The 15,957-nt window shown below is 45.0% G+C and overlaps 1 protein-coding gene across 2 annotated transcripts in view; it reads left to right on the forward strand.

Moving 5' to 3' along the window:
* NR6A1 (nuclear receptor subfamily 6 group A member 1) overlaps window positions 1-7,666 on the forward strand; it is a 210,273-nt gene extending 202,607 nt beyond the window's left edge. For both annotated transcript variants that reach the window (XM_060100703.1, XM_060100704.1), the window contains exons 8-10: window positions 643-764; window positions 5,490-5,642; window positions 7,366-7,666. In XM_060100703.1, the coding sequence (XP_059956686.1) occupies window positions 643-764; window positions 5,490-5,642; window positions 7,366-7,454 (364 nt within the window). In that variant the 3' untranslated portion in view covers window positions 7,455-7,666. The remainder of the gene's footprint in view (window positions 1-642; window positions 765-5,489; window positions 5,643-7,365) is intronic.
* The last annotated feature ends 8,291 nt before the right edge of the window (window positions 7,667-15,957 follow it).

Genomic DNA, 15,957 nt, shown 5'->3' on the forward strand with positions numbered 1-15,957 from the left:
ATAAAGTGCCCAGCACAGAGACTGGCATGACATGGAGGCTCAATTTATGTTTCCCTCCCTCCCTCTCTAGCTGAAGTCAGGGATACCAGTAAAAATGTTCACTGTGCGTAACCTCAGCCATGCTGGAAACAGTGAACTTAAATACAGTCAGCAGCTTTTTCTTCATTGTGGCAGTAGCTCACATAGAGTCACCATGGTAGCTGCCATTGTTACTACAGGCTGCATCGCAACAACAGCAGTGTCTTAACGATGTCGTACTTCTCTACATTTACATCCCAAACCTCCGTGACCCTTGTTACCCCAAGCAGGCAAGCATTATTTTACAGAGGAGGTCCTCAAAGCTTAGAGAGGTCAAAGGACTTTCCCAAGGTCTCATAGCTTGTATGTGATGGAGCTGGATTTGACTTAGATTAGATTGACCCCAGCTGACCTTGGGAACAGCAGCTCGTATGAGCTGCCTTGGCCTCTAGACAAACCATGGATTCACCTGTCTTTCACAGATGTGTCTGGATTCCATTTCCCCCAAGCTCAACCTCTTTCCTATCTTAGCTGCCTTAAGGAGCTGTAGGTGACTTCTGTCTCCCTTCCATTACCTCCACTGGTAATCAGAGCCCATTATTAACACTGGTATCTGTTCCCCAGATTTAGTGATGAAGGGATGGAGGTGATTGAGCGGCTCATCTACCTGTATCACAAGTTCCATCAGCTAAAAGTGAGCAATGAGGAGTATGCTTGCATGAAAGCAATTAACTTCCTAAATCAAGGTAAGTGGGGGTGGGAAGAAAAGACTTTTTTTTTGGTCAGTGAATATTTGCCCTTTTGCCTTCATGTTTCACCCCTACCCCCTTTACCCCCAGGACTGTCACACAGAATCTGTCACACCACGTGGGCACCGATCTTGGAAGTCCTGTGCTGCCCTCATCATCATTCTGCCCCACTATAGCGCAGAGCATGGTTTGGATTTTTTTCTTCAAACCTAAATGCCACAGCCTCTATAACTCATAGAGGAAGGAAGAGGATTTGCTTTGTTTAGTCAGTTTTAATGCATTTAAACACAGACATCAAGGACAGTACATGCGTCATTTAAAATATGCACCAAGTTTACCAGTGACTGAAGAAGAGCAGAGTGACTGATGAAACTACTGGAGATAAGGGATCTGTGACAGGCTGACGGGCCCCTTCAGGGCAGAGCGGGGGTGCACAAAACACACACCCATATCAAGCATGGCTTTAATTCGAAGAGTGGTGGGTGTGATTTACATGGAGTATTACCTGCAGAGCGGCACTTGGTAGCTGCTGGTAAGCAGAGTATGCAAGGAGGATTTGTGTTTCCCTTTCTTCCAGAGTAGTGTGTGAGCACTCTACTCTCAGAGTGGGGCTGGGCTGTCTTGCTGCCTACGACACTGAAAATGCTGTGTTCCTGTATTCAGTTTCCTAGTCCAGAGACTCTTGATCCCCCGCTCTTTGCCCACCCCTCCCTCAGTACTGACCTCTTCCTCTTGCTTCTGCACCTTTCATGCATTTATCTGGTGTTCTGTATGCCTCCCTTAGGCCAGGCCCTGTGTTGAGCATTAAAGACATTGAAATAAATTAGGTCCCAGGTTCCTGGCCTCAAGAAGTATACAATCTGATGGCACTTGTTACATTGCTTGAGCCTCAAATGGGGGGAGATCAGTAACAACTAGTTGGAGGACCAGAAATCTGAGAGCTGGGCCTCAAAGCCTGGGTAAGATTTGTGTATAGAATATTTATATTCTGTATATGAAAAAGGGGGATTGTGTGTGTTTATATGTATATGAACACACTATATAATATATATATACATATATGAGACTGAGAAAAACGTCTACAGGCCTACCTTGGAGATATTGCAGGTTTGGTTCCAGACCAGCACAATAAAGTGAATATTGCAATAGAGCGAGTCACATGAATTTTTTGGTTTCCCAGTGCCTGTGAAAGTTATGTTTATACTATACTGTGATCTGTTAAATGTGCAGTAGCATTATGTCTTAAAAAACAGAGTACATACCTCAAAAAAAAATTGCTATAAAATGCTAACCATCATTGAGCCTTCAGCGAGTTGTAATCTTTTTGCTGGTGGAGGGTCTTGCCTCAGTGTTGTTTTTGTTTGTTTGTTTGTTTGAATTTATTTTTTAAATTTATTTTTAGCTGCATTGGGTCTTCGTTGCTGCATGCGGGCTTTCTTAGTTGCGGCGAGCAGGGGCTACTGTTCGTTGAGATGCGCAGGTTTCTTATTGCGGTGGCTTCTGTTGTTGCGGAGCACGGGCTCTAGGCACTTGGGCTTCAGTAGTTGTGGCGCACGGGCTCAGTTGCTCTGCCACTTGTGGGATCTTCCCGGACCAGGGCTCGAACCCGTGTCCCCTGCATTGGCAGGTGGATTCTCAACCACTGCGCCACCAGGGAAGCCCTTGCCTCAGTGTTGATGCTGCTGACTGATCAGGGTGGTGGTTGCTGAAGGTTGGGGTGGCTGTGGCAATTTCTTAAAATAAGACCACAGTGACATTTGCCACATCAATTGACTTTTTCTTTGATGAACGAACTTTCTGTAACGTGCAATGCTGTTTGAACTTTACCCACAGTAGAACTTCTTCCAAATTTAGAGTCAATTCTCTCAAACCCTGCTGCTGCTTTATCAACTAAGTTTATGTAATATTCTAAATCCTTTGTTGTTATTTCAGCTGTCTTCACACAGCTTCTTCAGCAGGAGTAGACTCCATCTCAAGGGACCACTTTCTTTGCTCATCCATAAGAAGCAACTCCTCATCTGTTAAAGTTTTATCATGAGATTGCATCAATTCAGTCACATTTTCAGGCTTCACTTCTCATTCTGTCTAGTTCTCTTGTTGTTTCCACCACATCTGCAGTACTTCCTCCACTGAAGTCTTGAACTCCTCAAAGTCATCCATGAGGGTTGGAATCACCTTCTTCCAAAATCCTGTTAATGTTGATATTTTGACCTCTTCCAGTGAATCATTAATGGCATCTAGAATGATGAATCCTTTCCAGAAGGTTTTCAATTTACTTTGCCCAGATCCTTCAGAGGAATCACTATCTATGGGCAGCTATAGCCTTAGGAAATGTATTTCTTAAATAGTAAGACTTGAATGTTGAAATTACTCCTTGATCCATGGGCTGCAGAATGGATGTTGTGTTAGCAGGCATGAAAACAAAATTAATCTCGTTGTACATCTCCATCAGAGCTCTTGGGTGACCAGGTGCTTTGTCAGTGAGCAGTAATATTTTGAAAGGAATCTTTTTTTCTGAGCAGTAGGTCTGCACAGTGGGCTTGAAATATTTAGTAAACCGGGTTGTGAACAGAAGTGCTGTCATCCAGGCTTTGTTGTTCCATTTATAGAACACAAGCAGAGTAGATTTAGTGTAATTCTTAAGGGCCCTAGGATTTTCGGAGTAGTAAATGAGCATTGGCTTCAATTTAAAGTCATCAGCTGCATTAGCCCCTAACAAGAGAGTCAGCCTGTCCTTTGAAGCTTTTTTTTTTTTTTTTTTATGCGGGCCTCTCACTGTTGTGGCCTCTCCCGTTGCGGAGCACAGGCTCCGGATGCGCAGGCCCAGCGGCCATGGCTCACGGGCCCAGCCGCTCCGCGGCATATGGGATCCTCCCAGACCGGGGCACGAACCCATGTCCCCTGCATCGGCAGGCGGACTCTTAACCACTGCGCCACCAGGGAGGCCCTCCTTTGAAGCTTTGAAGCCAGACATTGACTTCTTTCTAGCTATGAAAAGTCCTAGATAGTGTCTTCTTCCAATATAGGGCTGTTTTGTCTGCATTGAAAATCTGTTGTTTAGTGTAGCCATCTTCTTTAATTATCTTAGCTAGATCTCTAGATAACTTGCTGCAGCTTCCGTATTAGCACTTGCTCTTTTACCTCACACTTTAATGGAGATAGCGGCTTTCCTTAAATCTCATGAACCAACCTGTGCTAGCTTCAGACTTTTCTTCTGCAGCTTCCTCACCTCTCTCAGCCTTTACAAAATTGAAGAGAGTTAGGACCTTGTTCTGGATTAGGCTTCGGTTTAAGGGAATGTTGTGGCTGGTTTGATCTTCTATCCAGACCACTCAAACTTTCTCCATATCGGCAATAAGGCTGTTTTGCTTTCTTATCATTTGTGTGTTCACTAGAGTAGTGCTCTTAGTTTCCTTCAAGAACTTTTCCTTTGCATTCGCGACTTTGCTAACTCACAAGAGGCCTAGCTTTCAGCTTGTCTCGGCTTTTGACATTTCTTCTTCACTGAGCTTAATTATTTCTAGCTTTTGATTTAAAATGAGAGATATGTGACTTTTCCTTTCACTTCAACACTTATAGGCGATTGTACGATTATTAATTGGCCTAATTACAATATTGTTGTGTCTCAGGGAATAGGGAGGCCCGATGAGAGGGAGAGAGACAGTGGAACAGCCAGTCAACGGAATAGTCAGAACGCACAACATTTATCAATTAAGTTTACCATCTCATACGGGCGCCGTTTGTGGCACCCCAAAACAATTACAATAGTAACATCAAAGATCACTGATTGGGCTTCCCTGGTGGCGCAGTGGTTGAGAGTCTGCCTGCCGATGCAGGGGACACGGGTTCGTGCCGCAGTCTGGGAAGATCCCACATGCCGCGGAGCAGCTGGGCCCGTGAGCCATGGCCGCTGAGCCTGCGCGTCTGGAGCCTGTGCTCCGCAGAGGGAGAGGCCACAACAGTGAGAGGCCCACCTACTGCAAAAAAAAAAAAAAAAAAGATCACTGATCATAGATCCTCATAACAAATCTAATAATAACGAAAAAGCTTGAAATATTGCAAGAATTACCAAAATGTGACAGAGGCATGAAATGAGCAAATGCCATTGGAAAAAATGACACCGATAGACTTGCTTGGTGCAGAGTTGCCACACACCTTCAATTTGTAAAAAATGCAGTATCTGTGAAGTGCAATAAAGCAAAGCACAATAAAACAAGGTATACTTATATACAGAAAAAAAAAAAAAACTGGAGTGACCCAGTAGAATACCAGTGGCCCAGGTAGAATAGTATGAGTAGAAGCACATAGGAGACCATGTGTAATTGTATGTAGAAGTGTGAAGATTTCTGAATGGTTCCAGCAAAGAGCAAATTTAAAGATACTGTGAAGGATAAATTGGGAAAAGTAGATTATTTCAGTTAGTTGTTCAACATCCACTGGTGCCCATTTTGTGCCAACCCAGTGCTGGGAGCTGGGTACAGAGTTGAGAAAGATAAGCCTAGCCCCCAGGGGGCTCAGTCTAGTGATTGTCCTTGATAATTTTTTCCTTTATCTTATTTCTCTTCCCTTACCCAGAGCTTTTGTTCCTCCCTGTCAGAAAGAGAGAAGATCCCCTTTTGAGACAATGTTTAATAACTTTTCATTGAAAGATACACATATTCAAGGAGCCAGTGTTTCTTCCACATTATAAAGCCCCTCCCGTTTCCTGTGGTTTTTTCACAGATATCAGGGGTCTGACCAGTGCCTCGCAGCTGGAACAATTGAACAAACGATACTGGTACATTTGCCAGGATTTCACTGAATATAAATATACACATCAGCCAAACCGTTTTCCTGACCTCATGATGTGCTTACCTGAGATTCGCTATATTGCAGGTAACATTCTGGGTCCTGGGCTTCCAACCCTTCCTTGCTTTTGTTAACTTGTGAAGGGAATGAGGAAAGCAGTGTTTTCAGGATACTGATGCCAGGCCTATCACCAGCTGAATAAAAGAGGTACTACCCCTGCCCTCAGAAAAGTTATAATGAGAAGTTTGTTTTTTCTTTGTAGGGAAGAGAATCTAACGTTTCCTAAGCTCCTGTGATATGCAGGGTCCTTTGTGACCTGATATCATTTAATCTCAATTTCTGCAGGACTGGTGGTTGGTGATATTATGGCCATTCTATGGATGGGGAAAGAAGCTCAGTTTCTCAAATTAATGTCATTTCCTGAATTATATACTTTAAAAGGGTGGATTTTATGGCATGTGAACTAACTATATCTCAATTTTTTAATTGATTTTATTTCATAGAATTGCCTATAGGTTTTTGAGGATCTTTCATTAAAAGTGATATCTTTAAAATAATTCTCAAAAATCCTGTGTTCACAAAGGAATTTTTGTTTTAGTTGTTTTGTGGTCTTGACCCCTTTCTGAGCTTCTTGACATTTAAATAGGTCCATTTCAACATGAAACCCTGGCTTTTGTTGTTGCTTTACTTCATTTGGTAAAGATTCTTGTTTATAGTTATCTAGCACATACTGAGGGGCAGCTCAGAAATGTGACCTCTGGGCTGAGATTGTTCTGTAAAATTCAGCAGTACAATTTTGAAGGGAAAAAATTTTCAGTCTGATAAAATCTGATTTTACTTTTTGGGCCACAAAATAGTCTAGGAGATGTGAACTGGACTTAAATAAATGATTGGAATTTTAGGAGTGTTTTGATAGTGTATGTCTCAGCATTTTTAAAACTATGTTCTACCAAGCAAAATATTAATCAGGTGCTCTGTGAAATACAGGTCAATAATTATACCCCACAGAGCTGGGTCATCAACACTGACAGACAGCCCTTGGAATCACCTGGGAAGCTTTTAAAAAATATCCATTCTTGCGCTGCACCTCTAAAGATTCTGACTTAATTGATATGGAGTGGAGCCTGGTCATCAGTATTTAAAAAAAAAAAAATTGCCAGGTGACTGTAGGGTTCTGTCAGGGAGGAGAACTATAGCCTCATATTTACAAAGTATATTAGCATACTGAGTGCTCTTAGAAGTCCTCCAATAAAGAAAAACCTGTTTTAACCCTGAATTTCTCAATTTATTTGCCCCTGTAAACCCCATCTCCTTTTTCCTTGCTACATTTTATTAACCCATTATACTATTCTGAAGAGCAGTATTTTATAGAATGCTAATTAAAGAATCTACTAGGAAATGAAATAGGATGTAAGTTTCTCATGTTATTTTTGCTCTAAGAGGACATCTAGGAATACTTTTCAGTTTCAGATTCCTCATCTGTAAAATGGGGATAAAAAGTAAAATCTGTCAGACAGAAATATTGTGAGAGTTAAATGAGATAATGTATTTAAACACCTAGCATAGAGTTCAGTATTCTTTGGATAGTAGCAACAGTTAGAACTTGCACCATTACTGGACTCCCTAAGGCACCAAAATAGGTCTGGGTAATAGGATGTTAGCCCAGTCTGTTTTATCTTTGTAATACTCGTGGCACCTTCCTCGCCCCAGTCGCTAGAAAAGGCAGTGTTCTTTCACCAGCCCAAGAGGAGGCAAACACGCCCTTCTTCTAGTGGCCACGGCTAACTCTTCTTCTTCTGCCTTTTCCCAGGAAAGATGGTGAATGTACCCTTGGAGCAGCTGCCCCTCCTCTTTAAGGTGGTGCTGCATTCCTGCAAGACAAGTGTGGGCAAGGAGTGACCTGTCCCCAGCACCCCTCCTCAGGCCAGTGGCAAGGCCTGGGGTGGGCAGGACAGGCTCCGGAAGAAAGAGCCAGAGAGACCAAGATGGAGGCTGTGGAGCAGCCTTGCCAGTTGCCTCCATAGCAAAAGAGTTTTTGTTTGTTTGTCTTGTTTTTTTAACCTCATTTTTCTATATATTTATTTCACGACAGAGTTGAATGTATGGCCTTCAACATGATGCACATGCTTTTGTGTGAATGCAGCCGATGCATTTCCTTGCAGTTTACAGAATGTGAAGATGTTTAATGTTACAGTGTTGTCATTGTTTAGAGATAGTTCTTTTGTATTTTGAGGGAGAGGGTGGGATGGGGCTGAGATGACTATTTCCATAATATTGACAAAGATGACTACCTCAGTGGAAAGGGAGGGGTGTGACCAACCCTACTTTTTCCACATGTTCTCAGCAGATTCATACGTTTGTCTGTCAGAGAGCAAACTGCCTTTTTCTAGCTACAGAATTACCAGGTAAGAGAGCACACCATAAAAGGGAAAGTGGCATTAGGAGGTTTACTAAGCAAAGTGGGTGAGACATCGGGAACAGGACAAGAGATGAGGATTTAGCTATCTCTTTTCTTTGGAAAGCATGAAAGCTGAGAGTTGGGCACAGTGACCACATCTAAGTTAGGTGTCCTCCCTCCAGACAAGTCCTCAGGGAGAAGGGTTTCTTCTCTCACACCACACTGTGGGGCCTCCCCTCCCCACCATCCATACGACCACTACTAATTTCTGCCACTGTCAACTTTTCACCTAGGCAAAGCCCTAGCGGTAAGCTAATCCTTGGGATTTGCCTACCATCTCCCTTGGGGCTCACAGCTACCTAGTTTCCTTACTTTCCTTGGACTCATTGCCTCTCCCTTATAAACTTGACTTCCTATTGGCCCTTTGAAAAAAACAGGTGAGTTCAGAATGTTATGTCCAGAATCCTGATGCCCACTACTGATTTACTCTCCTTTCACCTTCAGAGAGTAGTGGGACAAAGGCCAGACTGCTAATAGCATAAACACTCCTCTTTTGGAGTTCCCTGTTTCTCTCCCCACCCCATCCCATTCCACCTCCAGATCTGAATCTGAAACTGCAGTCTCTTTTCCAAACAGCTGGAAGGATCATTCACCCGTCTGCTGACCAGAATTTTTGTCCCTACATGCTACTCCATGCTCTCCTAATCTCTCCCAAAATGAAACCAGGTTTCTTCAGAATAGTAAGCCCAAGACCCAGAGTGGCCCAGCTGCCCCTTAGAGTTATCAGTGGCCTGGCTGACCAAGGTCTGGAGGGCTGGAGTCCAAAGCTCCTGGAAGGGAAGGGAAGGGGGGCCTTAAACTACCTCATGTTCCTAAAGGCCTGGCTGCCCCCTCTGCAGGTATGGCCTGGACCCCTTGTTCTTTCACTACCTGCCCCACCTAGTCCTGGGAAATGTTCCTTACCCTCTTGGCTTTGGCCAGCAGTCACACAAGGTCTGTCATGGAACTCTTTCAGGTGCTTTTCCCTCCTCTGCCTTACTACAGCAGTTGTCCCTGCCTAAACCCACATACCTCCCACAGCCAATGCAGCAGACAGGCCAGTTAGCTGGGTACATCCCTGGCTAGGCTTGAGGGGCCTACAGGACCTCCTTTTGCCTGTTTAGTCAAAGGCTGTTTGCTCTCTTCCCAGCTCAGCCTAGCACACTTACTCAGAGGGCCACCACATTGTGTGCATATCGGGTAGTCCGTGTCAGATTGTAATTTTTTCTTTCCGGTAAAATGTTACGGGTACCAGCAGAGTGATGACTTTATCCCTTGATGGATCTAAAACTCAGAGCATTACTTCCCAATGCCGTTTCCCCATTTGCTCTGAGAAAGGAAAAGAAAAAAAAGAAGAGACGTGGTCCTCAGGAAAAGCGCCAACCAGAATGTTTTTCACATGTCAATGGGAAGATTTGTGTGTGTGTATTTGTTTATTTCTAAATTCACAATAGTTTTGTTTTCCTGCTCTTTTATTTAACCAACTAGATCACACTCTGGCTACAGGTCAGACTCCGAGCCGCTTTCCTCAAGGTAGGGGAGGATACACATATCAGAGACCCCTTCTCCAGGATGGCTCTTACGTGCTGCATCTTTCTTTGCTAGACCTCCATCGGCCAAATTATTATTATTTTTTGAAATTGCTTTTCTCTTAAATGAAGCATTTTACTGGTTGGGTTGGGTATCAGAGGGAACTGCTCTCCATGAGGCAGCAACATGTCTCTTTAATAATTAAACAGAGCAAGTTGTTAATTTGTGGAATGGGGGAAAGGTTCTGCAAGTTGCCATTGTACAAATCCATTTTTACAAATGTTTGCAGCAGATTCCACAAGAACAAAGAGCCCATTCATTGCTGAGAGCCCTGCAGAATCTCTGAGCCAAGTGGCCTTGTGTTCCGAGCCGGAGCCTGACCTGTGGACCACCTTTAATGTCTTCTGCACCCAGTCCTTTTATGACGTGGGCTTTTTTTAAACAGGGTAAAGTGACTGTGTTGCGTCGCAAACTCAGGTATTATGAGAGGAAGGTAGGAGTGTAGCTAGCAGTGTGGAGACATTAGGTCAGCCACTAGATGTATTTGTGAATTCAGTTTGAAGGACACAGAGAAAGGTTGAAGGGGGAGGTTTGATGTGTTTATTTTTTGCCTTTCTTCCCATGATGTTTGGTTAACAGGTAGCCTTTTTGCTAGTGGAAAAGAAAAAAGTTGTGCATGTTGTCTGTAATTCCCCTCCCTTCTGTCCTCTCTCTGATCCCCTGCCACCAGCAGCACTCACTTTGAGTGAGAACTTTTCCACCATAAAGATATGACCCTGAAGGCTGTGTGGTAAAGGAGAATCCCACCTCATTGCACTGCGTTGAAACGTACAAGCTATTCCCATCCTTTCCCTTTGAATGTTTTCTTGACCCAAGACAGAAGTTTGGAATCTTGCAATTTCACCTACAACTCATGCTCTATGGCTACTTTGTAGACCTTTGGAGTCTTTCACAAGGCTTGGTGGCCTTAACCTCAGTCTGGAGAAACTCCCCAGAACCTGTCTCAAAGCACTCCATCTGGCTCAGAGGATACCCAGCCCCCCAGCCAGGCCTGATCCGTAAGTGAGGTGGGCAAACCTCCAGGGACAGAAAGCAGCAGGCAAGAACCTCTGTCCTGTTCCCCAGATCCAGAGGAGGAGGGATAGAGGGAACTGAGGGATCTCCATGGCATCATGACAGTCACCCTCTCCACAGCACCGTGCCTCTCACCTGCCACCCCTTGTCAGGGAAGAGAGTCCTGCCGTGGCCAGTGTGTCACCAGGTCCTTAAAGCCCTGGGCTCTCTGAGCTAGCTGCCTTGCTCTGCTGCCTATATCCTACCTTTGTTTGTTCTCAATTTACTGGGGAATGGGACAGACGGAGACAGACAAACCCAGTATGGGCAACATCTAGGCCATGTCCAAGGTTGGCCAAAGTAAAGGGACTCTGGCCTCCCAGCAGGGCAGGAAGTTGAGCACTGGTTCCAAGTCTTTAGCTCTGGGCCCCTGGTCTATGTCTTTTTTTCCTTGTTGCTTTTTAAAATTTTGCAATTGTTTTAAGAAATCCAGTCTTTTAGACTAGCCCTTTTATTAAACTTTAAATTTTTCTTTGATTTTTTTAAAGTAAAAAAAAAAAAAAATTAAAAAAAAAAACTAAACAAAAATCCCACCACTCTTACTTTCCCCAACTTGATCCATGAGAGTCTCCCTGCACTCCCCTCTGCCTTTGCAGTTGATTATTCCTCCCTTTTCCCTCAGCTTGAAGCATCTATGTCCAGTGTCTGTGAAATGATGTTTTATCTGTGTCTCAGGATAAGAAACGGCAATCATTCCACCAGGTGCTGGAAACTGGTTAGCCTTGAGGCAAGGGTTTCTAGGACCACAGCTCAGGGATGTGTATTTAATTACAGGGTCCCCAGAAACCCCTCTCCTGGCTACCACAAGCAACAGCTTCTTTTCTGGGCTTGGGAGCCAGACCTGGACTGTTTCCTCAGAGGCAGGGCCCCCAGAAAAGATGCTGGGGCTTCCTCTTTGGCCAGAGCTGGGCTCCCTTGAGACTTGAAGAATTCTGGCTGTCCTGCAACATGAGCCACAGTGACCCTGCCTCTACTGGCTCACAAGATGCCTGGTCCCTCTGCCTAATCCAGTCCCCATCTGGCCTCCCTTCTCTGGGCCTGTGGCCCTCAATGGGCCACAGCCTGCTCAGGAATCAGTTGCAGGCTCAAATGGAATCTGTGAATCAGGCCAGAGCTTGCTTCGAGCCCAAGAAAAAAGTTGTCTTAATGGTGGAGGCTAGTCTTCCAAATCCGAGAGCCAGCCCTGCCAGCCAAAGGATCATTTTTGCCCTTTGGTGACCATTGTTTTCTTTCTCTGAAATGTCTTATAATAGGTGATAATGTTGTTGACTCAAATTTCCATGAAAAAGAAAAAAAAAAAACTACCTCTTGAGTGACATCCTGGTCTATTCCTCTCTGAGGAATCTTGTGGGAAAAGAATACTGTAGCTCCTGCTCTGTTTACATGTTTCTGTTAGTAAAGAAACCCCGCCTGCCCTGGGGTGTTGGTGTTTTTGTCTATGTTGCCATCCCAGGCCTGCGATAGGGGCTTGTGGCTGTGTTGTAATGTCTGGGCCATGTCTGGGGAGTCCTTCCCACCTGCCCAGCCAGGGACTAGCCACCCCCTTGAAGAGGCTTCCATTTCCTTCCTATGACCCAAGGCACAGGGAGCACCACCTCCTGTGACCCCACCTTCAGGAGCTCTGGTGGCACGTGCATCCGTGAGCCTAGCCCTGGGCTACCTCCCCGAGGCCCACCTCTACCCACAGTCCTGTATAGGAGTCGAGTAAACAGGATGTCTCTGAGCCCTTGTCCCCAAAGGGCCGGCCAAGGGCTGCCCGCCAACCTGGCTCCATCAATCCTGCATGACCAAGTGATAGTTGGCGGGCTCTGCTCCCCAGGCCCTCTGCTACCTCCCACCCTGCCATCCGGCAAGGGCTGGGCCCTTTTCTGTGAATTGACTACCTGTGGAAATGTGACCAATTAGTGTGAAATGCATGTTTAGCAAATGTTAGGTACTGTATTTGAACCAATAAATGTGAATCCTTCTGCACATGGCATCTGTTTGTGAAGCGTGTCTGGGGTTCCGAGGAGGGACGATGGGGTGTCCTTAGGTGCTGGGTGTGCCTTCAGACCAATTGCTTCTGCTTGTAGCTGGTACTCGCCCACTTCCTATTGCTGAGAGAGTCTGGCAGAGAGATATCTCTCAGAACTGTTTGAATCAGTGAGCCAATACTGACTGAAGTGCCTGCTCTGTGTGCCAGGCAGTGTGTTGGGACTTTTCACAAACCTGAACCTCCTTGAACTTCAAGAATTATTACCTCTATTTTGTAAATGAAGAAACTAAGGTTAAATGAGGGTAAGGGACTAACCAGCCAGAAAGTGGCACAACTAGAGGAACTGAGTCTAGCAGGAGAGGCAAACTCAGACCTTTGAAGTACAGTGGGATCAGGATTGTAATTAAGGATGTATATGGGGATGTGTATGGACGTTTATGTCACTGTGGTCCAACCAATTAATGCCTGCCTTTCCAGAAAATAGATGAGGTTTTCTAGAGCTGAGAAAATGGAGTCTCTGAGAGGAGAGGTCATGGGACTCAGGAGGAGCTTCACAGATGAGTGTTGAAGGTAAGCCTTGAAGAAAGTCACCAAACAGAAAGAGGAGGATAGACCAAGTCAGAGGGGTCAACAACATTTTTGAAGGCCCAGCTGTGAATCAGAAACATATGGAATATTCAGACATAACAGGGTTCTGCCATGGCAGGAATGGTGGCAGATGGGAGGTTTTTGCAAGAGTTGAGGCTGGAGAAGCACTTGGAGCCTTGAATACCACGTTCAGGAGTTAGAGGAAGGAAAACCATCTGCTAAATCTCAGGAAAGAGCTAAATCTCAGTGACAGCAGTGTGCTGGTGGGTGGCCTGCCTGTATGTCACTATGGTCCAACCAGTTAATACCTGTTTTTCCAGAAAATGGATGAGGTTTTCTAGAGCTGAGAAAATGGAAGCTCTGAGAGGTCAAGGGATGTGGCCAGTCACACAGGAAGTGGCAGAGTTCTGACTTGAACCTAGATCTGCCCAACTGTCCTATAATCCTGCTGTTCCTACGGTCAGAGAAGTGGCAGAGTTTGGGTTGAGGGAGGGTCATTTGAAGACAGATAGGAAAGGTGAAAGCTCAGTTTGGGAAGATAAAGGCTGAGGAGTCTGATCAAGTTCTGTTAAATCCCATGTGTGAAATGAGGGGAAGCCCAGCTGCCTTCCCATACCTCAGCCTCCTCCAGCACAAGGGACCAGAGAGCCCTTGAGGTTTGAAAGAGATGGTTTTAGAATAAAGGAAATGCTGCAGAACTAATTAGTAGATTCTTTTTTGCCCCACAAGAGGGAACAGATAAGACACAGAGGTGCAAGGAACATATTTGCTAAAAGCCTCGTAGTGAGTGCCAGGCTCTAGGATTGGTGTTTTACATGCCTTGGCTCCTGTAATCCTCATAACAATTTTGCAAGGTATAGGTCTCAGCCCCGCTTTACTCATAAGCAAATTGAGGCTCGAGGAAGTTAAACCATTTGCCTAAAATGACACATGAGTAAGTGACAGAATTGGCTTTTGAATCCGGGTCTATCTGATACCAAAGTTACAACAGGCTTCCTCCCTGCTGGGCCTTAGCAACTCAAATAGTGCTGAATATGAATGTCTGGAGTTTGTAACAAAGCTCAGGAATGGCCTTTGGTTGAACTTTTTGCTATTAACAAAACAAAACTCTATTAAACTAATAAAGGATTAATTTCTATAAGAGGTGAATGAACAGACCCAAATTGATCTGAAAAGCAGTGCTGTCCCAAGTATATGTAGAATGCTACAGACACCAAATTGTGGTTTATCAGAACGTAGAGAACCCACAGGTGTCTTCATGGGAAGAGAAGTAGGAGTTCTACTGCCGAAAATCTGGGAAATACTGCACTCACTTTACCTTCCTCTTATTGGTTCCCAACCTTCGCTGGCATATTAAAGGCTTTGAGAAGTCCTACCTAAAGAAAACTTTAATTTTGTTTAGCTCAGGGTCTACCAAAGGTATTTGGCCATGGACCATTCTTTCCTCCTGTTAAAATTCTGTTGGGGGCTTCCCTGGTGGCGCAGTGGTTGAGAGTCCGCCTGCCGATGCAGGGGACACGGGTTCGTGCCCCGGTCTCGGAAGATCCCACATGCCGCGGAGCGGCTTGGCCCATGAGCCATGACCATTGAGCCTGCGTGTCCGGAGCCTGTGCTCCGCAACGGGAGAGGCCACAACAGTGAGAGGCCCACATACCGCAAAAAAAAAAAAAAAAAAAAAAAAAAAAAAAAAATTCTGTTGGGACGGTGTTCCATGGAATAAAATTTAGGACACTGCTCTAAATTTATAAATTGCTACTTAACTAATGCTGAACTTTTGGTTTCTTTGAGTGCCAGGCAATAACCTGGAAGTAAAGAATAATAAAGTAATTAACATATATAGAGCAAGGCTAAGTGCTGTGCTAATAAGCATTTTATGTGCATTTGATTACTGATTCCTCAATCCTATGAAGTTGATGCTATAATGATCCCACTTTACAGATAAGAAAACAAAGTCCCAGAAAGGGTAAGTAATGTGCCTAAGGTTACATAACTTGTATGTAACCTCAGGAATGAATAAAAACCAGCACTGATTGAGTGCCTTCTACTAGGATCTGCAGAGACCCTTATTCTTATGCAAACCCTCTGAGGTAAGATCATCTCTGTTTAACTGAGGAGGAAACAGGGCATGCTGGCAGCTCTGGGTTGTCAGAATCTGAAGCCAGAAACCCCCAGAAATGGTGGGCAGGGGAGGGTGTTAGGATGAGGTTGGACGTGGCTACAATGGAGCTCTCTCTCGGGGATCATTTTCCTCAGGCAGATTGTGTGACAGCATACACATCAACCAGGGCTCTCACCACCTGAGTTCTAATTCCACCTCTTTCCTTTTCCAGTCATATGTGGCCTTGGCCCAGATAGATACCTCTCTCATCCTCACTGTCCCTGTCAGATAAATGGAGTTGACGGTGCTTGTATCTTGGAGGTTTAAGGAGGATTCACTATAGCTGGTTCAAAGTAGGGGCTCAATGAAGTCAATCCAATAAAAGGAAGCTGTGTGAGGGGAGCTGCAACGCCTCATACTCCAATAGCAGAAACCCAGAAAAGCCAGAAGCCCCCTCTCTGACTTGGCCTGGCTGCCCACCCAGGTTTTAGGTCCACAGTGGTAATCGGCCTCTCTCAGATCCTGTGGCAAAAGTGCCCAACTGTCAGACCCAGGGCTCTTGGAGTCTTGTTCCCTTGGCAACAAGTCTCACCATGGAGACCACAGCCCCATCCTTGCCCTCCCTGCAAGCTCCCTCTCCACAGACCTTCCGTATTCAACA

The sequence above is a fragment of the Mesoplodon densirostris genome, chromosome 6, assembly GCF_025265405.1.
Source record: "Mesoplodon densirostris isolate mMesDen1 chromosome 6, mMesDen1 primary haplotype, whole genome shotgun sequence".
In the NCBI taxonomy this organism is placed as follows: domain Eukaryota; kingdom Metazoa; phylum Chordata; class Mammalia; order Artiodactyla; family Ziphiidae; genus Mesoplodon; species Mesoplodon densirostris.